The following is a 27,357-nucleotide window of genomic DNA, read 5'->3' as shown; positions in this document are numbered from 1 at the left end:
TGATTTAGGTTTTTGAAAAATCCATGGGAACTTTTTGATTTGGCGGGATAAAAGTGGTTCTCTCTCCAGCCCCGCTGTCACTCTCTAGGTGTTTAGAATAATGAACTGCTGTACCTATAACCAACTGTAATATCTCACTGTCATGGGTCGCGTGGTCATTTCAATCTCAATTAATATTCTTATTTTTTATTGGTTATTTATTGTAATTAATAGTCTAACTATATATTTTGCACGCCATACAAATGGCAAAATGTGAAGGACTAAGGACCTGTCAATATACCTACCATCATTGTTACTCACATTTCGCAAAATAAAGAATCATTTCATTTCATTTCATAACTATACCCACGCAAACAATCCGTCAATCCGTTGTTCCATAGCGACGTGATTGAAGGACAACCCAACAACTAAACACACTTTTGCCATTATAATACGGGTAGGGATATAGAAGTTATTCGTTTTAGAAGTTAATCGTTTAAGCGCAAAGCGAAAACTATTTTTCCTCGACTCATTACAGTTAAGCGGTACCTATCCATTCGCTCATTAGTGGAATCGCTCTCTCACTATTACCGTTATGTTGTAGCTATCAACGGAGGATTGTAGTCTAAGAGACGGCCGATACAAATCACTAGCTGATCCGCCCCGATTTTTGAGGTTAAAGACGTTTGGGTAACTTTGTATGGAACAGTGGTGCCATTATTTTTTTGGTAGTGGCCACTAATGGTATTAATTTTATTTTATAGTGCAACTTCAAACATGTAAATATGCTGTAATTTTGCGCTAAGTGATATCGGAGCTGATATATTTGAATTTGAAACATCAAACTTGAAACATGAATACCAATTTCAACTGCACTTTCTAATTAAATAATATATTTATTTAAGTAGGAGGAATAGGATGTATAAGGATAAAATATTTTATTTTGAGCTAAACGGCCGATATACCAATTTTTATAGATGTTACTTGATAAGCTGGTCAATTGCGAGTCAATTTCGCACACGAAGTGTCGAAGACGATTTCCGTTCCATCGTACAAAACCTAACAATTTTTTCCACATTTGATTGATTTAACCACAAATTCACGGTTTTCTGATATTTCCTTTTACTTGTGCTATAAGATATTGCTGCCTGCCAAATTTCAAGAATTAGGTCAAGGGAAAATACCCTATAGGTTTTGATAACCTTGATGGATCTTGACAGATAGAAAGACAGACAGACAGCGAAGTGATCCTACAAGGGTTTCTTTTTTTTCTGGAGATACTTCCATACAAACTTTCATCGCCTATCCATATATCTCCTTTGGCGTAGAATTTCCAGGAACCATGAAACACTCATTTTTAAGCGTCGGCTTTCGCGCTACACCCCCCCCATGCAACAGTGAGGTAACAAACTTAGTTTGACAGTTTAGGTTAGGGTAAACGGTAATTAGTGGTTTCTAACACCATAGGAAAAAGTTAGCCTTCCCTAAATATAGGCCTATACTATAAGTATAATAAAGTTACTACCGACTACTAAATATTTGGAATAGTCATGCTAAGTTATAACAGTAATCTAATTAGTACATATATAGTTATATAAAAGGAAAAGGCGACTGACTGACTGACTGGCTGACTGATCTATCAACGCACAGCTTAAACTACTGAACGGATCGGGCTGAAAGGCATGCAATTAGCTGCATTGTGACGAAGGATTTCTGGAAATTCAACCCCTAAAGAGGTAAATAGGGGTTTGCAATTTGTTTAGTCCACGCGGCCATAAGCTAATTTTTAATAAAAGTTTGTCCCTAAGGGCTTAATTTTCTGGTTTAAGACTTTTATTAGTTCCATAAAGGAATTTCCACTTAGATGGAACTTACAGGCTAAGTTACAGAGTTCAAAATTACATTCAATTTTCAATCGGAAAATACTTTTAACTATGAACCAAAAACGACTTGGCACTTTTTTGTTGGAAATCTATCGAGTTTTATTTTTGGCGACTGAACAATTCTCATTATTAGTCTCAATAGAGTAAGCAGTGTCTTTTCGTACATATGAAGCGTTTGCCATACTACTTTTACTTTTTAATCCATATTCAAAAAGAGAAGCATAACTGCCACTTCAACTTACTGATGGTTTGGAGTTTAGACTATGTCAGTGACATTGGTTCTCCTGCGGAACTCTTCTTTCCGAATCTTATGATAGTCAATCAATCAGCCTATTTAGGTCCACTGCTGGACATAGGCCTTCCCGAGAGGGCCCCACCACACATGGACCTCCGCTTTCCTCGTCCTCCCACTTCCCGCTACCTTCTTAAGGGTTGGGGGTCGTCCCACACTAAGAAGCTTGCTAGTAGGAACGCGGTCTCTACTCCAGAACACAACGTTCCAGACAGTCCAATGTTGGATAGGTAAGATCCCCGAAAATCAACTTACACATAATAAATATACTACTGAAACTTTTGTAGTTAAAGCCCAAAAGTATTATTTACTCAAAAATAAATCCAACAACGAATCGAACCAACGATCCTTTTAAACTGATAGGCAATTTGCCGCTCGACTCCTTTAAAAACATACAATACAGGGATAATTCTCCATGTAATGAACTCATCTTTCGTTCGTAACTGCATAAAGGTGTTTTCACACGACACAAATATACGCGACGTTTTCTTTGGACATACAGAAAGTGTACTTCAGAACAATAAATTAAGGATATTCAGCGATTAGTTAACTTTTAATATTGCTCAATATTTATGGGATTTTTAAAAAGACTGTATAAATAATTAAATTAAATTATATTTCAGTATACTTACCTACCAGTTTTATGACTGTAATTCTTAACGATAACTAGCAAACAGAACAAATTGTTTGTCACTGAGAGTCGGAAAGTTTAATTCAATTACGTTGTAAAATTTTCTTTGGTTTTTTTTTCATGAAATGAATCGAAACCTACTCTTTCATCAAGTGGTTGGTAAAGAGAGATGTTGCCGCAGTCGTGTTTAATTGTTGAAGGTTTAACATCTACTCTCTTAGGAACTAACAATACTTATAACGAAAACATACATACTAGGTATTGTTTAAATATTATTTACAAAAGCAACAAAATTTATTTTGGCTATGGTTAATAATTTTTTTTTGAAATATGAGTAGAATACACCTTTAATAATTTGAATGCATCAATAGAGGAGGAGGAGGAGAAGAAGTAAGTCAGTGTCTTCATTCACAGCATTCAATGATGTCTAACGGCTGAAAATAGTAATGATCAGTTTTATCTGTTAACCATTAAACTTAGCAACGTTGTTGTTTATCAAATTGTATAATACTTTTGACAAATAAAAACGTAGTTTCATAGCTTATCGACAGGTTAGATAGATAGAGTTTTGGCTGTTAAAAAATCGCAAAAATCGAACCATACCGTCTGATACAACCTTATATCGAAATTGTCGACCCGTCCGGCTCGATTTCACGCCTGACTACACACGGTACGGGAAAACTACCTCCAATGCGGTATTGTTTAAACATATAAATGTACAGGTATCTTGCATGTCCTTACAGAAGGTTTTTTTTATTCAGATACAAGTTAGCCCTTGACTGCAGTCTCACGTGGTGATGATGCAATCTGAGATCAAAGCGGGCTAACCTGAAAGGGGTAGTTTTTATTAACACTTTGGTTTCTACACGGCATCGTACCGAAACGCTAAATCGCTTGGCGTCACGGCCGAAGCCTCCCACTAAACCAGACCACAAAATCAAGAAATCATAAAATTCCTAACCCCTGCTGAGTACCAGAGTAACCAACATAGTTTAGTAAGCTTTTGGTGTAGTTTTAATTTCACTTCTAGAAGAAAAACTAAGTTATCAAGAATGCTTAAAAAAAATTCTGAGTACTTACTCAGAATGGGGAAAGAAAACCGCAAGATGAAATTCAATCAGTCATTGGATTGTTATTTCTTCCTGTTGACATTACATCCGGCCTCGATGCCTGGTGCGTGCTTTTTCTCTAAGCTCTTATGTTTCTTGCAATTTACTGAGTAAATAATTTTATTACGCTGGTTATACACGATCAAGTTTACCGGCAAGTTTGCAGCGGACTTGAAGCGCTGTTCAGTCTACTCATAGCAATACACCGTCAAGTGTGCATGACATCATACATACTTAACCGCATACGCCATCAAGTTTACTGGACACCATTTCAAAGCCGACACAAACGATTTAGATATTTAGAATAAGTTTTTGTGCTAAAATATTTTTTTCTCATTATGAGTGCCAATAAGCTACTCAACTGTTAATAATAAGTAGTTTAACCTTGTCTGATAAGTAGTTTAACTTTAACCTAAGCTTATAAATTATCTTATATACTAAGAAATTGCCCATTGACGCATCTTAGTGTTTCTTGGTTAGAGATAATAATATACTTTGTTCAAGTGTTTTTCATCACTTACATTAGGTACACTTTCACTTATCACTATACACTAACTCTTAAGGTTTAGTCATTTTTAGTCTTCTCACTGTGTCCGTTCTAAAATTAAAACTTCACCGGTAAACTTGATCGAGTGTGGTCAGCGTTACGAAAACATTATTTTATACTAAATTTTATTTGTATTAACTGATTTCAATAAAATGGAAGGTTCTCGATTTATTACACCACAGTACAAGAAAATACTGTAGGTACAGTGATCCAGTGCATTTTAATTTTGCGGAAGAGCCTACATCCCTATAGAGCATAAAGCAATCAGCAGCCATTGTTCAAATCCATACCTACTTAATATTATAAATATCATACGAAAGTATAGAATGTCTGTTTGTCTGCTAGCTTGACGAAAGATGCAAGGATAGCTTGCATTCCGGGGAAGGACATAGGCTGCTTTTGGCCGGGAAAAATAGAGTTTCCCCGGAATTTTTAAACGCATGCAGTATTAAGTTAGTTTTTAAGTTTTATTTATTTTTTAAGTTTTATATTTTAAGCGTAAGTGTTTGTATTACCTGTGTGTTGATTCAACGAATAAATTCAATTCTATTCTAAATTGCTTTGAATCCTAGACCGAAATTCGATTGCCTAGCTAGTATATTCATTGCCTTATAAGCATATTTTACGCAAATACCAGGGCAACATGAACTGGCAAGAGTATGAGAAAGGTATCGCCCTAGCTATTATTAATAAAGACGCCGTCAGACCAATTTCACGGCTCCAAGGCTTCTTCCTGGACAAAGGGCTTTGACGCTGTAGGCAAAATGTTTTTTCCTTGTTTATCTACTCGGATATATGTGACAAGGTTTCTATGGGAATTTTCATAAGTTGATAATATTATATCACTAGAGCATAGCTTCAATTCTTACTTTATTCGAAGATATTAATAATGTTCTCCTAACCAAATTCACACGAAGAAGCGGTTATAGGCCAAAGATTTAAGACGTGCGTCGGCAACTTATTCGAGGAGTCTAGGCTTCTAACGCGAGCACGCACCTCTAACCTTTAAGAACTATGTGCGTTCTAAGCAATAAGGTAAGCGAGTTAAAAAAGTACTGTCAGACATAATAGATAGATAGATAGATATATATTATAGTTTGTTAACTTAGGATATAGCATATTTTGAAATATTACTATTGTATAAAGTCACCGTACCTTTAAAAATTATGTTTTATCTATATTTATATTTAGAATTATTCTCATATAAGTGAACATTGTTCTTCTGAGAAATAAACTCTTTAAACCTAACCTAAGGCACATATTGTTTTATCGGTAAGGAAAACATAAGGAAACTAACATACTTGAGAGTTCTCCATAATATTCTGAGGTGTGAGAAGTCTGCCAATCCACACTTGACCAGCGTGGTATAGTATGGCAAACCCTTCTAATTCCGAGAGGAGGCCTGGTACTCAGTAATGACGATGATAATGATGGTGAAAATGGTGGCCACGGAAACTAAGCAGAGTTGTATGATTGTGTACAAGTGTGTGCACAAAACCACGTGCACTCTTGTAATCCGATGGGATGGCTATCCGACACAAACAGAGAAAGCGTAATCATAATCATATTTATTTTGCAAAATTGTGGGTAAATAACAGATGTACATACATAGTTTGCTAGTCTACATTGAGATTGCCTGCCGTGGCCGAAGTAACTAGAATATTAATATATCGTGTCTGCTTCAAAGGTCATCGGAGCGAACATTTCTATACCAGGTGTCTACTTTTGATGTCACGGTGGCGCCTTTGACAAAACGCGGCACGTGCCAAGGCGGCACGATACAGAGGGTGACCGTATCTAAGCTAACAGACTTTAACTAGAATATTAATATCGTGTGTGCTTCAAAGGTTATCGGTGCGAACAATCCTATACCAGGTGAAAAGATATTAGCTGTGGATAGCGCCACACTTGTTATGAAACTGTATAATGCTCCGTGCGTGCCGCCAATCCAATTTCACGGCTCCGGCCTTCCTTTGGGCAAAGTCCTTTGAGCGCGGCTCGGGACGAAAATAATAATTTTTCCTTATTGAATGTGTACAGAATTAGACGAGTAGTTTTCTGTGCGAATTTTTTATCGGATGCCTGACATGAATTGTGGATTTGCTCTAATTTTGACTTATCGATTCCTGCTTGCTTACCTCAGAACTCTAAAGGATCATCCAAACCTGCGCAACCAAAGCGGGAACGTAAGCCACGCGGCGGTTGCCTACCACGATTTATTTCCACCATGGATACCTACGCGATTACAACAGTCGCGTAGGTGTGCACGTATAGATTCACGACGTAGACGCTACCGCATCGCGTCTGCATCACGCGTACATGACGCGCGGGTGTGGCCATAGCTTAAAGGTAGGCTTTGGAGTTGATCAAGATATAATGATATAACAAAACGAATATAACGGATATCTACGTCATAACAGCTATCTGCATGCAAAATAAGAGCCTCAATAGCTCAACCGGTAAAGGAGTGGACTGAAAACCGAAAGGTCGACGGTTCAAACCCCGCCCGTTGCACTATTGTCGTACCTACTCCTAGCACAAGTCTGACGCTTAGTTGGAGAGGAAAAGATAAGATAAGATAAGATAATTTATTTATTTGCGAGAAAGTTGGTACAATAAGATGGAAATTTATGATTAGAGTCCTTAACTTTCTACTAAATTATTAGTGTGCAAATATTTAAGATAACAAAATAAATTTAAATTAATGTCAAATAGAATTAGGAGTCAAGTGCAAGTGAAAGGGGAATATTAGTCATTTAACATGGCTAATATTCTTTTTAAAAGAAAAAAAAAATTCAGCCTGATCAGTCCAGTAGTTGGAGCTGTGCATTGATAGATCAGTCAGTTAGTCAGCTTTTCCTTTTATACATTTAATTCATTCGTTTCTTTAACTTTTCCAAACAAACAAGTTAATAGAGAAACAAGATAAGTGCTATCGAACGATAGAAGTTTGCGAAACGTCCTTGATACATTTTTAGGTGCTCAAAGGAATTTGATAGCGTGATAAGATTTGTTTTCACCATAACAGTCCGGTTAGTGCAACGTCACTCGGTCAACATTTGCTTTTTGATAGTCTCCAATTTATCTGTGATATCAAAAACAGTCGCTTACAAAAGTTTTAAAAATATTCAAATTATAAATAAATATAGTACATATTTTATTGATGGAAATCTAAAAAAATAACGGTCAACATTTTTTTCTACGTCCTCAACAAAGTTAAATCTGTCTGAAACCAACTTAAGGGAGTTTAAGCATTCATTCCTCATTTTCGTATTTTTACGTCAAAAATCTATTAAATATGTACCTAAAAATACGAATGAGTGCACGTCGCGTGCGTTTTGTACGGCGGCCACTTTGAACCGTATTTTTTCCAAAAACAAATACGAATTGAATACGAATTAGTGGACAAACACCTTTACTCGCAAAATGTGAAAGGAGCCTTTATACAAAACATTGCACTTGCAGTTATTTGACTATTCCCCTTCCCGTATAAACAAAGTAGTTCCTGTATGAAACACGGCATGAAATAGCGCAGCCTAATAGCGCAACAGTGCTGCCAAGAAAAATAATTTCCGCCACTTTATATAAATTTCAACGGCTATACGGTTATTGCGCTAGCGAAAGAGAACACTGGAATTCCAAGGAAATAAAACACGGGTTAAACAGCTAGTAAAAACTTGGCAACGTCTTTATGTGGCGACGTCACGTATAATGTTACACGAATATACATTACAGCTGACGCTCTTAAACCTACGGGCTACTTGGCGACTTGCCATGCTTTTTTATCTAATATGGAGTATAAATTTCGGTGTCAAGTGCTGCATAAGGCCAAGTATAGAGGTGCGACCAAAAATATAAGTGAAATATTTATAGCTCGGGTCAGTTAGGTCAAATCGTTCGTTTTAATTTTTCTCTCCTCTTCGCCAAATATCAGATTCTTATTAACTAATTATCTAAAATGAATTATTATACATTTTTAATGATAAAGGCGTTCGACCATTGCTGCGCTTTGGAGACGACACGCGTTGACTTTCTATGAAAATGTAATTTTACTGTAGACAGTATCGTCTACTGCAGTCTACGCAGCCTGCGTAATGGACTGAAACAACCGACTTTTGTCGTGTGTCCGTGCACACAGTGCGCAACTGTGGAACGGCACCTTTACTAATTATTATTACCTAGTAGTTATTACAAAGAAGTTGTAAGTTTAACTAATTAATTATCACCATTTCCTTAATTATCTTTACATATTTAACAGTTGATAAAATCAAAAAGTATACAATGGTGCCTATGCTGACTAAATGGCTTGGAATTTACCTTTGAATTTGATTCCAATAAATACAACTCTGCAACAAACTCAGCTTCTAAAATCTTTGGTTAGTATAATTGTAATTTAAAGTTTGATAATCACGAATGTTTTACCGTCTAATTCTGTTATTTATTTTCAACGCGACTGTACTCCGTGACTGTACCTCTTATCAATATTATCTGCAAAAGTTGAACCTCACCGTTCGTTAGTTCTATTGTGTATCCCTCTTGCGTATCGTTGGAAAAATAAAGGAAAAATAATGAATACCGTTCTTACATTATTATACAGTGCTCTCGTTATTATAAGTGAAACAAATTGCTTCTACATCGAGAATACGAGTTACCACGAAGACTTTGAGCGACAGGCGGTTATATTACGGAAACTACAGAATCTGCAGGAAAGGGATTCCAGAAATGCAACTCAAACTACGTCGTGGAGCGAAATTTTAGCTGATGTTCTTGTGAAGGAAATATTTTCATACAAAACTGTTGATGTTGATAAAAAATTTACGAATAAACCTCCAGAAAAAAGTACAAGTGTGTTAGTTAAAACAGTCAGTCATGTACTAGAAATGTACAAAACTTATGTGTTTGATAAATTGAGAAGTGATTACAGCAATATTAGAGTAAATATCGAACATACTAATGAAACTATAGGTAAAAATAGAATTGAGAAAAGTGTTCCTGAATTTACGAATACGAGTAATCCGAAAGAAGATGTTGAATTAATAGAACCAAAATATCATGGGAAATTGAAAGAAAACGGAACTTTAGGAGACGACAGTGTGAGTGATTGTGGGGAAGGATTTAAGAGAGATGAAGATGGGAATTGTGCTGAAGCAAAGCATTCTAAGTTTATCTTGTCTATACCGCGGCAGTGTCCCATAGGTTATAGACGCGACTGGCTTGGCTATTGTAGAGAATCACTCTGATCGAGTTGATGTACTTATTGGTATTTTAGTAATTCGAATATGAACATTTAAGAATAAACTCCGTAACCAGCGCATCCTCAGGAGATGTAGACCCCACAATACACAATTGTTAATTATGGACTTGGAGTGAAATGTGCGATGAGTGTGTTCTAGAAGATTTCTGTGGTGCTGTGTGTTAGTGCTATGTATTGTTTACTTTTCTTTACTAGTGGGAGTACGGTGCATGTAGCAAGCTGCACGTTGTACCATACAGATTTGTCGGTTTTGACAGATTATACCGAATTAAACTTGTGGTTCCTTGTAAATGAACTGTATGTAACAATTTCAATGAACAAAAATAAAAGAAAGAAAGAAAAAATGTTTATACATAGCCACAAATAGTACCTACAGACAAATTAGTAAAAATATCACTCAAAATAAGATGCGTGCTGTGTTTAACCAAAATGGACTCCACTCAGCATTTGCTGGTTCTATATTGTACACAGAAGGTAGACACCTAATAACTTTTATTATTTTTAAGAACTCATACATATAATTTGAAAGAACATTATGTTTCTAGTATATTCTAAACTAAAACAACGTTAATAAGCGTATCGTCTCTTTTTGACCAAAACGATACTCAGCATTCGCTGGCATTAAATAAATTAAACCAAGGAAAATATGGAAGTAACAGTGCAGTTTTATCCCGCGCCTTTTTATCTAAGTCTCGCCTCCAGCGTATAATAATAAGCATCGTATTTATGGGAAAGGTAAAAAATAGGACACCTCTAGTCTTATTTTTATTTTTATAAAATCCAGATTGTCGCCTGCGAAAAGATTAACATAAAATTTTATTTCAGAAACATTTTATATTGAAAAATGTGTACAGTTGGTTTTATTTAAATACAGAATCATGAATAAAGTATACTTTTTACCAACCGATTTTTTACTAAACATTATCAAACCTTTCCGTGACTAAAATAGTGCTAAATATTGGAAAGTTTTCAATATTTTTCTTATTCCATACAATTCAATGCAACATTTTTTTCAGCGTCTACGGTGCAGTGGTTATTATGATTGTGGGCTTACATGTACCTAAGTCAAATTCATCATCAACCCATCGCCGGCCCACTACTGAGAACTGGTATCCTTTCAGAGAGAGAAGGGTTAAGGCCATAGTCTGCCACGCTGGTCCAGTGCGGATTAGCTCTTCACGCACCTTTGAGAAAATGATGGAGAACCCTCAGGCATGCAGATTTCTTCACGGTGTTTTCCTTTACCATTAAAGCAAGTGATATTTAATTACTGAAAACGCACATAACTTCGAAAAGTTAGAGGTGTGTTACCAGATCGAACACCCGGCCTCCCGATTATCCCGAAACACTTGGCTATCACCGCTTTCATACAATATGACTCTCCATACTAATTATTATAAAGTGTGTCTGTCTGTCTGCTAGCTTTTCACGGCTTATCCATTCGAGCGATTTTGATAAAATTAGGTAGCCTTGCTTCCGGGGAATAAACAGGATACTCTTTATACCGGAAAATCGATGAATACCATTACGATTTTACGGAACCCAAAAAACCTTAATCCACGTGGACGAAGTCGCAGGCATCATCTAGTAATTTTATAAACAGTAAAAGCAAGGTAAAATTCCTATCGAACAGCAAACAAGTCTTTCACGTCAGACAATCGACAGAGTCAATTTCACGCTGTGCTGGCCGCCAAAGAAGGCCGGATGTACCTGCGATCAAACGGACATTGCGAGAGTTGGGCAAATTGACCCCCTACACGTGGTTCGGGAAAATAAAATAAAAAGAAGATCGACTAACCGTAACAATGGTTACACTCTATGGCTCATCGGTTCAGCGAATGAGTTTATATTCGAAAGGTCGTAGCTATGTTCAAATAGATGTCATTTTGTTTCGTGAGGAAAATCCGTCTATCCTCGTTGCTTTAGTTTTAAAACCTAATTAACTATCACCATTAAATACATCTTACAAATTCAGCAATTGACAATCAAAAAGCCCAATTTGGATAAATGACTTGGATACCACCGGCCACGTAGCAGCACAGTGGTTATGTCGGACTCTTACAGACTAAAAACCTCGCGAGGTTCCATCTAACCGCTGATGACGGAGTACAGAAGATCGGCAACTCCTCGTTGCTCCGCCTGAGGGTGTCCACCGATGCAGACCAACCAGTGTTTAGGTTACCTACTTAGGTACGTTGTGCCCAAGTGGGGCACAACGTACCTAAGTACTTCCAAACACGGTTAGAAGCATGTGTATACCATATTAGTAGCAGTCTACTCGTGTGGTAGCAGGCTTTATAGTTCCTGAGATTTCATGAATAGTCAGCGAGTGAGTATTAAATAAATTAAGAGGAATAAGATAGAACAGAATATATTTTTATTTAAAAAACTTTTACAATGCTCTTGAATCCCCAAAATAATTTACCTTATTATTTTTTCATGTTTAGTTATAGCATCTATTAGTAGGATGCCTGTATACATTAATAATCACTCGCGAGGCCTTGTGAGGCCAATTTTCGCGCGAATACTAAATAATGACGTCGGCAAAGTTCCCGCGACGCACATGGCACTCATCAAAACTTAGCTGTTACTGGTACTGAGTACCTAATTAGGCCACGGGGCGACGAACTGCAATTTGTTGACTAACTTCTTCGACTACGCGCCAGAGAGGTAACATGTACTAGAGATGGTGGAGTTGCAAACAGCCTCAACATGACTGATGTGTACAAGCGACCAAAAATATGGTCTTACCAAAAGAATTTGAGTAAGCATTAGAAAAAAATACGTGACGTAAGTGCACGTACGATTTTACATACTAAAACTCTGAAAACATCAATTTAACTTATTTCATTTTTATGTGGCAAGACTTGCCGCCTTATGTTAAGTACATATAGTTAGTTGAGTGGCTTCACCTTTATTGCCAGTATTGGCGATAAATTACAAAACCGCCACCCTTATACCTATATCTAACGACATTATGAAAGCCAATACAAAAATTACATAATACAATAAATTAATAAATACTTACTAGTATTACTTACATGATTAACTTACAACTTTACTAATGTCATGTTAGTCGTGGCTGCTCTTATGTTTAATATGCAATGATGCGACAGTGAACAGTTATATTAAATCCTAGCAAGGTATTTGACGATAATGTCTGCATCTCTATCTACATCATACAACTCATGTGCCCCACGACGTACGATCGTTACCGAAATGCCTAACAATCTCTCACTCCTGTTCATACTACTTTTTACACAGCATAATTAAGTTTTTTTAGGGTTCCGTGGAGACTCTTTGATTATCGGAATGCAAATTCTTATATCCCTTCATCAAAATCGGTTAAACACATGACCCATGAAAAGGTATCACTTTCGCATTTATATAATACTAGCTGTGCCCGCGACTTCGTTCGCGTGAAATAGTGACCGCGCTTTATGTTATAGCCACGGACGCTCAGGCGCGCGTGATTCTTTAAATTGACATAACTTTTTTATTTATGAACCGATTGACATGAAATAAACATTAAATGCTAAGTGAAGCTTACTACAATATATTAGTGAAAACCGTATCTAAATCGAATAAGCCGTTTCTGAGATTAGCGTGCACAAACACACAGACAAACAGACAAACAGACAAAAAAAATTAAATACAATTTCGGGTTCGGCATCGATATAATAACAACCCCTGCTACTTTTTTTTTATATATTTCCATTGTACAGACACCACTTTTCTACAATTTTATTATATGTATAGATCAGTATGGATTGCATTACTTACCTAGTATGGATTCAACTAGGGAATATTAAGTTTGTTTTTGTCAAGTCAAATTGGATACAATTATTATTCTACACTTTTTGATTGTCAAATTTTGAATTTGTAAGATAATGATGTAATTTGGTGATAATTAATTACGTAAACTTTAAACTAAATCTTAAAGGGTTTCCAAACGCGCCCAGGTCTGAAAGAAGCCCACAACAAACTCAGATAGATTGGATTCTAGATTTAATTAATAATTGCTTCTAAGAAGAACCACTGCACCAGACAGGTCGTCAAATTTTAATTGCTAAAAGCACAGAACTCACTACACATACGTAGGTACTAGCACTACATGACACTCATTAAAAGTTAGCTAGAAGTCATTAATTACAGCGCGCAGTACACTGACGGCCTGCAATTTGTAGTGGAATTTTGTCAGCCATAGACCGAGCGTACATACTCGTACCTACTCGTAGTTCGTTAATGAAACATAATTTACACACTACCTAACCTCAAAATCAAAATGATACAAACACAATATTTTACTACTCGCTTACGCCCGCGACTTCATCGGCGTGGACAACACAAATTTCAAACCCCAATTTCACCCTCTTAGGAGTTGAATTTTCAAAAATCCTTTCTTAGTGGATACCTACGTCATAGTAGCTATCTGCATGGCAAGTTTCAGTCCGATTCGTCCAGTAGTTCGATTTGTGCGTTGATAGATCAGTCAGTCAGTCAGTCAGCTTTTCCTTTTATATATTTAGATTAAATATCTATTTTTCCGTCACCGTTAAAGCAAGTGCTAATATTTCATTTAAAACGCACATAAAAAGTAAAAGCACGTAAAGAAATCTGCTTGCCTCAGAATTCTCCATAACGTTCTCAAAGATGTGTGAAGTCTGCCAATCCGAACTTGGCCAGAGTTTCGACCGAATCACACTAATATTATAAAGGCGAAAGTTTGTATGTGTGTGTGTGTGTGTGTGTGTGTGTGTATGTTTGTTACTCCTTCACGCAAAAACTACTGGACGGATTGGGCTGAAATTTAGAATGGAGATAGATTATACCCTGGATTAGCACATAGGCTACTTTTTATCCCAGAAAATCAAAGAGTTCCCACGGGAATTTTAAAAAACCTAAATCCACGCGAACGAAGTCGCGGGTATCAGCTAGTTACTATAGTAATATTATACCAACAAGTCAAACTAATGAAAAGCTTTTAGTAAAAAGCTTAAGCTTAATCACAATATCAAATCCATAGAGAACTCACTTTCATTTCAGCTCGTCAAGCCATTGCTCATTAATTCATGAGCGCCGATAAAGCATTTTCCATTAAGGCAAACAGAAAAAGGTTCGACGCTGGGACGCTACCCTATAAGCAGTGTTACTTTATAGCCTCGCACAGAAACCTTTGTGTTCCAACTTGAGGAAACACGGAAGTTATGTTTGAGGTGACCAAGTGTATCTATTTTCCTTGGAAAGTTTGAGAAAAATACTTCATCAATGTAATAAACAGCACTACCAGGGCGCGTTAGGAACCCTCGTAACCTTAGTTTTAAGTTTACTTAATTAATTATCATGTAATTATTAAATAACTAGCCGATGCCCGCGACTTCGCCAGCGTGGATTTAGGTTTTTCGAAATCCCGTGGGAACTCTTTGATTTTCCGGGATAAAAAGTAGCCTATGTGCTAATCCAGAATATTATCTATCTCCATTCCAAATTTCAGCCAAATCCGTCCAGTAGTTTTTGCGTGAAGGAGTAACAAACATACACACACACACACACACACACACACACACACACACACACACACACACATACAAACTTTCGCCTTTATAATATTAGTGTGATAATAAAAATGACATGTCTATACAGTCACTCGTTTATTACTGGTTCGGCATCGTAGTACGTTGGTATGGTAGTTATGTATATGTTGGGGAGGTTGTGTATGAGGGTTGGCCTCAGAATTCGAGTAGCAATTCCGCGAAACTATTGCATCAAAATCTTGTCGCACTTATGACCTTTTTCTATAGACAAGCCACACACATCTAACGCAAGTGCATAACCGTGCCACGGGAATATGATCATAAAGGTGCTAAGCGACTTACGGCCTTTGAATGTACATCAGATTGACGCTAATCTCAATAAAAAAAACGGCCAAGTACGAGTCAGACTCGCGCACCGAGGGTTCCGTACTCGGGTAATTTTTTCGACATTTTGCACGATAAATCAAAAATTATTATGCATAAAATTAAATAAAAATCTGTTTTAGAATATACAAATAAAGCCCTTTCATAATATGATCCTACACTTGGTATAGTTATCTTACTTAGAAAATTGAAACATATTTTATTTAATGATGTAACCACAAATTAACGGTTTTCAGATTCATTCCTTTACTTGTGCTATAAGACCTACCTACCTGCCAAATTTCATGATTCTAAGTCAACGTGAAGTACCCTATAGGTTTTCTTCACAGATACGACGGACGGACGGACAGACAGACAGACAGATAACAAAGTGATCCTATAAGGGTTCCGTTTTTCTTTTGAGGTACAGAACCCTAAAAAGGGATAAATCTGAACAGAACTTTGATTTTTCACCAACACATAGTAGATTTCCCTTCTTAAAAGGTCACCTGGGGCTAATTGTTCTTTCAAACTCAATATCCTGCTTTGAAATTCCTGTGATATAGCCACCATAGTAATGCGTTGCAAACTTGTGAAACACAGGTGCTAATTACGACTTTACGGTAGGCGACCAGCGCAAATTGGCCCCCTTCACCACGTTTATTTGGATCCGGATGCACTGGAAACCTAAATTGGACGTGCTACGGGGGATCTAATTACACTGGTAACTTGCGCTGCAGTCTACACCGTGTAAAATATGAATTTGTCGGAACTATTTAAGAGGTAAAATGTTTTTTTTTATTTATTTTTATACTCAGAGCACATAATATTAAAACTAGTCATATTATTATAATGTCTGACCGGGCATACCTATGTTTGAAAACGCTAACCTCCAAAATGGTTAAATGAGAGAGCGACTAGGGTTCCTTTACATAAATAAATAATTACTTGCTTTATTTAATAACTAGCTGACGCCCGCGACTTCGTCCGCGTGGATTTAGGTTTTTCGAAATCCCGTGGGGACTCTTTGATTTTCCGGTATAAAAAGTAGTCTATGTGCTAATCCAGTCCAGAGGTTTTTGCGTGAAGGAGTAACAAACATACACACAAACTTTCGCCTTTATAATATTAATGTGATGTGAAGTAACAGAATACAACGGAATACATCCTAATTATGTTTTCAAACAAAAAGCACGCAAGCGGCAGCGTTTTTAATTAAATTTGTACACACGCTAAACCTCTCTTAGTAAATTATCTAAAGGATGGTAAAAACTGCATTAAAATTCATTAAGTACATGGATACGCGCATAGCAACTCTTTTATACTATTCGCGTGGATTTAGGTTTTTAAATATCCCGTGAGAATTTTTTGATTTTCCGGAATATCGGGACAAAAGTAAGTATCCTATGTCCTGTCTAGGTCTTTAAACTACATCCATGCAAGAAATCACGTCAATCTATTGCTTCTTTGCAACATGATTGTAGGAATTACTAACGAACCAATAAATCAATAAACCCACAAACCAACAAATAAACACGCCCTGGCATTTATAATATAGGAAGTGATTTTAAGGATAATGGTATCTACCTATACATAGTACGTGACAGGTCGAGATGGCAATCGGGGTATGAGACGGGGGGACGCCCCGCACAGCCGCACGTCACCCACGCTATCCTGCCCCAGGTTAACGCGGGGGCTGCGCGGGTGTGCGGGGCGTCCCAACCCCAATTGCCATCTCGACCTGTCGTGTACTACAATAGCTATAACAGTCAACCCAAGTATTAGGCTTGCTGAAAGGCTACCAATGTTCTCACTGAAACATCCATACTAATATTATAAATGCGAAAGTGTGTCTGTCTGTCTGTCCCTCTGTTTGTCTGTCTGTCTGCTACCTTTTCACGGCCCTACTGTTTAACCGATTCAGATGAAGTTTGGTACAGACTACAGAGTTAGCTTATATCCCGGGGACGGACATAGGCTACTTTTTATCCCGGAAAATCAAAGAGTTCCCACGGGATTCCTATAGACCCATCCGCTTAACCGATTTGTATGAAAGGTACCGAGGTAGCTTGCGCCCCTGTAATTGACATAGGCAACTTTTTATCCCGGAAAATTAAACAGTTCCCACGGGATCTGTACAAACCTAAATGCACGCGGACGAAGTCGCGGGCATCCTCTAGTTACACATAATTTTATTTCTCGTCAAAATATAAACAATTCGCAGAAAACCATCACCGGGGCATAACAAAAATAAACATAACGTTAATCTATTGTGGCAATTTTTCCACAACGTTTACTATTTCATAGAAAATATAAGAAAATAAAATACGTTATTCAGTTACGATTCTGAAATGATATCACAAACTGTTTATCAATACTCATTCAACATCGATTTGTAATAGTTAGCTCTGCCAATGGATGCGGCAAATAGCAATTACAAATATTACATCAACTTTATAAATAATATTGATATTGATGACGATGATGATGATGATTTAACTATACCTTAGCCACGGAGAGAAATTAGTAGAGGCTCTCACTTTACATAATCCCATACAAATAACGAAGACAAAAAACTCAGTAGCGTAAACCATTTTGAGTCAGCACCCAATCATCAATTCACCAATCAATTTCCACCTTGCAAATTGAAAATTGCACCTTGAGACCCCAGTGCCTATCAGTATTTCGAACTATGTGCTCTGCCCATTACGACTAAAGCTTCGCAACCCGCCTACCGGTTACTCTGGTTTTTCAACGGAACTCTTCATTTCTGATTTGATCTCATAGAGAAACTCCAAACATTCTCTCCATCACCCACTGAGTGACTTTCCGCCCGACCGTCTTCTGAGCTTTCTTATGAGGCCCATAGTTAGCGACCATGTATCGGATCAATATGTCATCATTGGCAGTACAAAGTACTAATTTATACGATACAAACCCTAGCCCGGGATGCGCTGCCAAATCCGCGAGCACCTCTCCTCATGGATCCCGGCTTTATATCATTTGGCGTCATTCCAAAATAATTACTTTACGTAAACCCGTCCGTTTCGGGGAAATTAAAGAACAGACAGATGTGGTATTTAATAGATTTAGATGGTGAGAAATGCTATATTTCATATCTGTGTAAATTGTTCAGAAAATAGCAGTAGCATAGAGAATTTTGATATCATGCTTGCGTTCTAAACTAATTAACACAAGAATAAAAAAACATGTGTAGTTCACATGAGGAGTGAAACCTTCAGAAAACTAAACTTCGAGAGAATGAGAGGAATGCATATCAGGAGTAGGAGAATGTGTGGTATATTTTTTAGAATATTGTTACCAAACTTTAAAAAAAAAAAACATTTTATTCTGTTATATTACGTTACTTACATATATTACGTACACTAAAAATTATTTTATTGCTTAGGATTTAGCCGAACTACATTTGTTAAAAGTATAGATTCGTTCGCAATAATTGAAAATGTTAGAATGTGTGACAGAGAAATAGAGGCTTAAATTATCGATCTAGCTAAAAATACTTCAAATATTTATGACGTTACATCTATGTATTTCATACAAGCTCCCATACTAAGCGAGCGTTTTGACGTTCGATAAAAAGTTGCTGATTTGACTAGTAGGCACCGTCACCATTTATGAATACCACATCCAAACTCCCGCTATTTTTATCTCACAGTCAAGCAACAAGCTTCCAATACGGCTATTATATCAAATATTCATTATCTCATCCTAAAGGGTACGAGAGCATTTGAGAGCCAGCGTCGAGGCTAGCAAGTAATTTGGCAGCAACGTACGAGTACAAATTAAATACCCGCTATAAAACCGGCATAAAGATATCCAATAACATCGTTAGTGTCCTTTTTGATTAATGGAAAAATGTTATATCGGAAAGCTTTTGTAGGGGTTCGTACAAAAAAGATAAAACGGGACTGAGGTCTGAATTTGCTAGACGAAACCGTCTCGTATATCGTCTGTGCAGTGATCGCACGTCATCATCACGATCATTATCGTCAACCGAAAGATGTCCACAGCTGGGCATATGTCTCTTATAGTTACCATGGGCTTGCGTGGTCTTGTGCCGCCTGAATTTAGTAGCTCGCTGTGACTCATTTGATGTCGTCTGTCCACCTAGTGGAAGGTCTTCCATCGCTTTACTTTTGGTGCGAGGTTGTCATTCTAGCATCTTCTAGCGCAATATTCGTGTATCGTTCTTCCAAATTATGTGTCCTGCTCATTGCTGCTTCAGCTTCGCAACCCGCTGAACTGCATCTGTTACTCTGGTTCTTTAGATCTGAATCGCGTACAGAAACTGCACTCTCTTCATCGCCCGGCTGGTTAAAGACGTATGGTGACTGCAGATTAGTATACAGTTGTCAGCACCCATGTTCTTCCCACGGGTGGGAGGCGAATAGGGAATATAACGGAGTACGGGTAGTAGCATGGTTTGTGCTACTGCTACCATCTCCTGCATCACCAACCCGTCTGCCCAGCGCGGTGATTAGAGGCAAACCCTCCCGTTGTGATAGGCATTTGTCCAGCCGTGGACTGGTATAGATTGATAATGTCATTTATATTATTTACACAAGGTCCATTATAACGCAAGTTCCACTCACCCTTGACCAATTTTTTCCCTTTTTTGCTTCCGAATAAAAGAAACGGATGCGTCATCTTTCATAATCTGCGGGAGCTGAATGAGATTAGCTGATGTCCGTTTTGTGATCCGCCATTGTTGTATAGTAACCGATAATGTTTTATTGTTCCCCCGAATGGTAGTAATAATATGGTGACCAGCTAAATGCTTGGTGGATGGATAGTCTCTGTGGTGAATTATTTTTATAAATAGACACAGATAGATTTTTTTATTCAAATAAACTTTTATACCTATGTGCTTTTGAATTGGAAAGCATTAGTTGAAGAATTAATAAATTGGGGCATATAATATCTTCTTATTCGACTTAGCGTTTTCCCTACTAGAACTATAAAAGTATCATACATAGGTTGCAATAATTATTAAAAATCGGTTAAGTGCAAGTCGGACTCGCACAAAAAGGGTTTCGTACCATCGTACGAAATAACAAATTTTGAAATTTTATTATTTGTTGTTATAGCGGTAATAATAGGAGACATTTTGTGGTTCACGAGATACGTACCGACTGTCAGACAGATGGACGGACGGACGGACATCGTAGAAGTCTACGCCGAAGAGTGAGTGAGTTACGGCACTCTGGCACTCTTGGGGTACGGAACTCTAAAATAACAGTTATGATACGTTCAATTGGAAGTATTTTTAAGATAAAACGGGCGAGTGACAATCAGAAGGCCTAATTGCTTGGACGCGCGCCAGGTGAACAGTCCGCGCGTTCGTTAGGATCCTACTTCATTACCGACTTCGTTAGTTAAGGCGCGTTAACGTCATGGAGGATATTATACTTGCTCTAATATTTCCTGCTAATAATATCCATATATTTCTGTCACTCTATCGCATCTGTCAAGAAACCTATAGGGTGCTTCCCGTTGACCTAGAATCATGGGATTTCACAGGTCGGTAGGTCTTATCACAATCTCAATCTTGTCAAATAATAGGTATTCCCCACGCTCGCCCTCGTGTTCATGTAAACGGATTTACATGAGTCAATACATAGCTTTGCGTGAAAGAGTAACAAAGATACACACACACACACACACATACTCATGCACACATACACACAAACTTTCGCCTTTATAATAATAGTGTGATAGTGTGATGAGAAAAGGGCAACATACACGGCATAGTCGCCGTGGCTTATGAAAGCTAAAAATGGGAATTATTTTATGCTAACGTCACCTCGTCATAATTCAGCTCGCTCAGCGAAGGAGACGCGCGGAATGTCGACAGAGCTTTATTCTTGCCGTCCTGAAATTACCTTCACGACAGTGACATAGACGAGATGGTAATGCATGCGACTGTTAGAATGGCATTTTAATAGATTTGAATTAAACGGGAGAGCTATAAATTGAGAGAGCTATGTTTGGAGTTTCTCTACGTGAGAATCAGAGTGACCGACATAGCTCAACGGGTTGCGCAGGTGAAGTGGCAGGTAGGGCATATAGTTCGAAAAACCCATAGATGTTTTGATCCAAAGTACTAGAAGGGCTAGTTCGCAAAGGAAAGCATTGGAAGATCCCCCCAGGGGTGGAAGGTAGGTGGACAAACGACATCAAATATGTCGCTGGGAGCCGCTGGATTCAGGCGGCACTAGACCGTGGCATCTGGAAGTTCCTACAAGAGACAGTCCAGCAGAGACCCGTGCTCTGTAGTGAGCCGGCGATGGGTTGATCGTGATGATGTATTAGTATTAAGTATAGCTTGATGGAGGATCTGTAATCCTGGAAAATCACACTAATATAATAAAGGTGAAAGTTTGTATATATGTGTGTGTGTGTTTATGTTACTCTTTCACGCAAAAATTACTAGTCGGATTTGGCTGAAATTTGGAATTTAGAAAATCTGGATTAACACATACGCTACATTTTATCCCAGAAAATCAGAGTTCCCACGAGATTTTTAAAAACCTATATCTACGCGAACGAAGTTGCGGGCATCAGGTAAGTAGTAAATAATAAATAATTGAATGGCCAGAACTTCGTTAAATCTGGAAGCGAGATTAATTTATCGGGTCTAAGATTAATTTTGTAATGAAAATGGAAAATATGTAAATGTAATCAGTTACATTATACAGAGTAATCTGCTTAATATTATTAAAATGATTGCATTGAAACACGATACGGTTCCATCAGGAAATTGTATTGTTTAATCCGGTTTTAATGACCAAGTGATACAATACGGCCCAAATTACAATCCTTTAGATATTGGATGCCGAGCTGGCGGCCACGGTCAATTTAGGATCCAATTACGGCCAGCTTAGTGAGAAAAAATCCCGAGTAAGCCAGGCTTTAAAGGTGACGCAAGTGACGAGAAATGGCACTTTTTATTGGAAAAGTTTCAACTTTATGAAAAACTGGTTTATTGGTCTAAAACTATGTGGATTTTATGATCTGAACTGCCAGAAACGGTTAGAAAATTGACTTACACTGGCTTGGACTCGTCGCTCGTCGGTCTATCTATTGGGGGGCCTTTCAATGCTGCGCTTTTCTATGCGAGGTCGCATTACAGCACCTTGGGACCCCAAAGTCTATCAGTTTTTTTAACTATGTTCTCTGTCTATTACCAGTTCAGCTTCGCAACGGATTATGTCGGTGTCGCAGAGAGCCGCTAGATTCAAGCGGTGCAAGACCGTGGTGAGTTTTTTTTATATAAAGAATTACATATAAAGAAGTCTTTTACATGAGACCTATGCCCAGCAATGGACGTCTATCAGTTGATAATGATGATGATGATTTCATACTAGCTTCGTGAAAAGCCAGTATGAGATCTTACATCTCGCCAAAGTTGATACAATTCGAGGTTCGAAAGAAAATAACGCCAGTGTGAAATGGATCTGGATATAAATAAATGAATTTATATCTGTTGCTTTAATGGTCCACTAGCACGCAGACTACCTTCAGATTGATTGCTTATTAGCATCTGGTGACTTGGTTTGGATCGTTAGAATAGTAGGAGCGAGTAGCAGGAGCATAATTTTTGGTATAAATCAGAATTTTTATATTGATAATATTTATATTGATTGATTTGTAACTTGGACCACTCGTAACTTGGACCATTCGAATGGTCCACTAGCTCGCGCTTTTAGATTCGGCAGGCGAGTTCCGTCAAACACAATGCCGGGTCACGGATTAAGTCCCAGGCTTCATATTGATTGCTTTGTACAAATTCAATTTATTTGTGCTGCGTTTTATGATACGCCGCTACGGTCTATAAAATTGTTATGATCCAGCTGAATTGAATAGACACAACAGCAGTTTTCCTTGATATATTTTTCCCTCTTTTAATCATGCCTTATTCTGGAAATTCGATGAATTACATATAAATAAATCATTTTAACGCTCTATTCTTTTTCTTCTTCTTCTAGTAACATCTCCTACCGGCACGTAAATTTGGCAATATTTAAGGCTAACTGGATTTTGTTCACCGCTGCCCGAAAAAAAGTAACCTTGTACTCATTTTGAACCACTAGCGAAGGTTCTTAAGCCAGGATATTCGTCTACGGCCAGGTTTACGTTTGCCTTCTATCTTGCCCTATTAACGCCCACTGACATCCAATTAACACCATCAAACCATTGTCAACTCACTATTGAGGACGAGTCTCTTCTCAGAATGGGGGTTGACCATAGTCCACCACGCTGGCCAAGTTTGGATTGGCGGACTTCACACACCTTTTAAGAACATTATGGAAAACTCTCAGGCAAGCAGGTTTCCTCACGATGTTTTACTTCACCTTTAAAGCAAGTGATATTTGATTGCTTCAAAGTGTGAGGTGTTTACCTGGGATCGAACCCCGGACTCCCCGGCGAGGGGGTACGTCTTAACAACTAAGCTATCGCCACTTTTTACAAGGAAACGAAAAAAAAGCACTGTCAAGCGCTACCACAGTGCAGTAAAACAGCGATATCACCGTTTTTAATTTATCCCGGACAATTTAGTGATGAGGCAGTCGCAGCAATCCGATGGCATAATTGCTTGGCAGCGTGCCAGGTGATCTTTTGCGGGCCGGTTGTTAGCAACCACGTTTTTAAATAGAGTTACCAACCCTGATCTAAAAGCTTTGTATTCATTTGATATCAGATAGTATAGCACAGCGGTTATGTCGGACTCCAAACCTCACGAAGTTCCATTCCACCACTGACGACGGAGCACAAGGAACCGACAACGCCTCGTTACTCCGCCAGCAGACCCACCACTGTGACACTGCGTGCCCCCAAACAACGTTAGAGGTATACCGGAACCACAGCACGCAAACCAACCCGACGACCACACTGTGAACGACAGACCGCCCCGTGTCCATCATCCACAGGTCCTCCCATGGGCTAGAGTTCGCGGGGAGGGCAATTACCTCTCCATGTTCCCCATCCTCAATATCTCTCTCGCCCGTCACCAAACTAGACAGGCGAGAAACCGGTGGGGCAGCCAATGATTGGATGATGTGAGACACTAATCACTAACCACCCAACACAGCCACACCCTCCGCTCCTGGGGCTATGCCCCATGGGTGCGTCTTCTGCACCCTCTGCTCGGGGCACTCAGAGGGAAGCGCGGACAACACCCCCTCCCTGCCAGGTCAATTAGCCATGGCCAACAATATCCCATGAAGAGAAATCGTTAACCATGTTACCAAAGTACACCGGCCCAAGCGCTGCTGTTACCCGCAACACTCAGGCACACGGGGAGGTTACCTGGCTGGCCCTCAAAGCCATTGCTCCTGCACCAGCTATGCTACCTAGGTCCTCACGTTTAAGTTTAACCTATTTGCATGCAAAATATCAAGTTTGTAGACCTTTGGGTTTGAGCTGATATAATATAATATATTAGTCATGTTACGGTATTGTATTAGTCTGTGTAATATCCTAACGTCATCTGTCACTTGTCACATACTTGTCACTTGTCACCTATCGCTGTCTTGATACAATGTCTGTCTGTGTCGTGTGAATGGAAATAAAATCAAATCCAAGAGCATCCATCTTTTATTTGTAACACACCAATGAAATATGGTGCCAGAACAGGGATCACAATAAAGAAAAACAATGCAGGACGAAGATTTTGTGAACACAAAGCCTAGAAGACCACCAGGTCACAGCGAGTCGTCAACCAGCCACGCCATGACGCCATTGCCAGTAGGCATGACCCTGCCGCCGTTCATCGTTGAAGGTAACAACGTCCCATTGTTATGGAAAAAATGGCTCACACGACTGAAAGTCTATTTAAAGGCAAATAATTTAGATGAAGCTGAAGATGCACGTAAAACAGCCATTCTCTTGCAGTTCATCGGATCAGATTGTCTGGAAATTTTTTACTCATTTGACCTAGATATCGAAAAAGTTAGTTTTGGCGATCTCTGTAACAAATTTACACAGTATTTCACTCCGAAAATAAACGTCACGATAGAAAGGCATAAATTATTTAGCAGGAAACAACTACCAAATGAATCTATAGACACCTATGTCACGGATCTAAAAAATTTAAGTCACACTTGTGAATTTGGTGACATACGTGAAAGCTTGCTCAGAGACATATTTAGCTGGAACTGCAACAACACTTACTATAAAGAAAGGATTCTAATTGAAAAACCGAACACCCTAGAGGAGGCAATAAACATAGCCAAGCGCTGTGAGTCTACTAAACAACAAGCAAAAGCATTGGAAGACGCATCATTACATTTCATAGGACGCGTGTCAAGATCACCAAGTCGCAGAGACTCTTCCCATAGAAACAGGTCCAGACACCAGTCACAGCAAACACGTCAACGCACACCATCAACGTCAAGTCAGAGGAATACATCATGTGGTCGGTGCGGTCAGGTACATAGATTCAAGTGCCCAGCTCAAGGTATCAAGTGCAGAAAGTGTAATAAGTCCAATCATTTCGCTCAGTTTTGCCGTTCACATCAAGTAAAAGTAGTCAATTGTGAAAATCAGTCTGTAAATAATGAATCTTTGTTTTATGTTGGTTCTGTCTATTGTATACAGGATGATAAGTCTAATTTGTCAAAACCTTGGAATATTGATCTATGTATAAACCAAATACAGGTAAATTTTTTATTAGACACTGGAGCAGACACAAATATTCTATCCATTCACACATACAACTCATTAAATCTGCCACTTTCCAACATACACAAAAGTAAGAACACACTTTCTACATACAGTGGAGAAATTATCCCTCTGGTAGGTCAATGCAATTTGTCAGTGATTCATAAAAATAAGTCATATACAGTTAACTTTCATATTGTCGACATGAAAAGTCAAAATATTATAGGTAGGGATACCTGTAAAACTTTAAATTTAGTAAGAAAAATTAATAGTGTTTCTTTCCAGAATTTAACATGTCAAGATATAGTTGATACAAATAAGGACTTGTTTGAAGGTTTAGGTTGTCTAACAGAATTTCAATGCGAACTAACCTTGAAGCCTAATGCAACTCCATCTATAGAGGCATGCAGAAGGGTTCCATTCCGTCTTCATCAACCACTAAAACAAGAGCTAGAATCTATGGAAAAAAGTGGAGTCATACAACGAGTTGAAGAGCCTACTGAATGGGTAAGCGCTCTAGTCTTAACGTCAAAAAAGAATGGTAAATTACGTCTGTGTATTGATCCTAGAAAGCTAAATCAGTCAATTTTAAGATCACATTTCCAATTTCCAACCTTAGATGAAATTAAATCTAGTCTTGCTGGAGCTCAGTATTTTTCAACATTAGATGCCAATAAAGGCTATTGGATGCTCAAGTTGTCAGAAGCTTCTTCTAAGCTCTGTACATTTATTACACCTTTTGGACGATATAGATTCACTAGGTTACCCTTTGGTATTAATGCAGCTCCAGAAATATTTCATAGAGAAATGATAAAAAGATTTGGTGATATTGAAGGTGTTAAAATTATGATGGATGATTTTCTTATTTATGGTAGAACTGTAGAAGAACATAATCAACGGTTACAAAAAGTCTTAGAAAGAGCACGTCAAATTAATGTAAAATTTAACAAAGAAAAGTCTGTGTTTTGTCAAAAAGAAGTCAAATATTTAGGCCATATATTTAGTGAAGAAGGTGTACAAGTTGATAAGTCTAGAGTAAAAGCTATTTGTAACATGCCAAGTCCTAAAAATATAACAGATCT

The 27,357-nt window shown here is 38.1% G+C and overlaps 1 protein-coding gene and 1 long non-coding RNA gene across 2 annotated transcripts; both read left to right on the top strand.

Annotated features, from left to right (window-relative positions):
* Positions 1-336: 336 nt before the first annotated feature.
* On the top strand, positions 337-26,587 carry LOC123868876. Its single transcript, XR_006796750.1, has 6 exons — positions 337-436; positions 13,583-13,590; positions 16,666-16,675; positions 18,883-18,885; positions 23,744-23,749; positions 26,577-26,587. It is a non-coding gene; the product is annotated as an uncharacterized LOC123868876 (long non-coding RNA).
* On the top strand, positions 8,946-10,594 carry LOC123868875. The gene has a single exon (XM_045911535.1). The coding sequence runs from the start codon at positions 9,010-9,012 to the stop codon at positions 9,679-9,681; it is 672 nt and encodes a 223-aa protein (XP_045767491.1). The 5' UTR covers positions 8,946-9,009; the 3' UTR covers positions 9,682-10,594.
* Positions 26,588-27,357: the final 770 nt, after the last annotated feature.

Source organism: Maniola jurtina, chromosome 10 (assembly GCF_905333055.1).
Source record: "Maniola jurtina chromosome 10, ilManJurt1.1, whole genome shotgun sequence".
NCBI classification, from domain to species: domain Eukaryota; kingdom Metazoa; phylum Arthropoda; class Insecta; order Lepidoptera; family Nymphalidae; genus Maniola; species Maniola jurtina.
This window is presented reverse-complemented; position numbering and strand designations above follow the sequence as displayed.

Excerpts from the sequence above, each read along its gene's own strand:
- LOC123868875 (XM_045911535.1), top strand. The coding sequence starts at position 9,010 with ATGAATACCGTTCTTACATTATTATACAGTGCTCTCGTTATTATAAGT.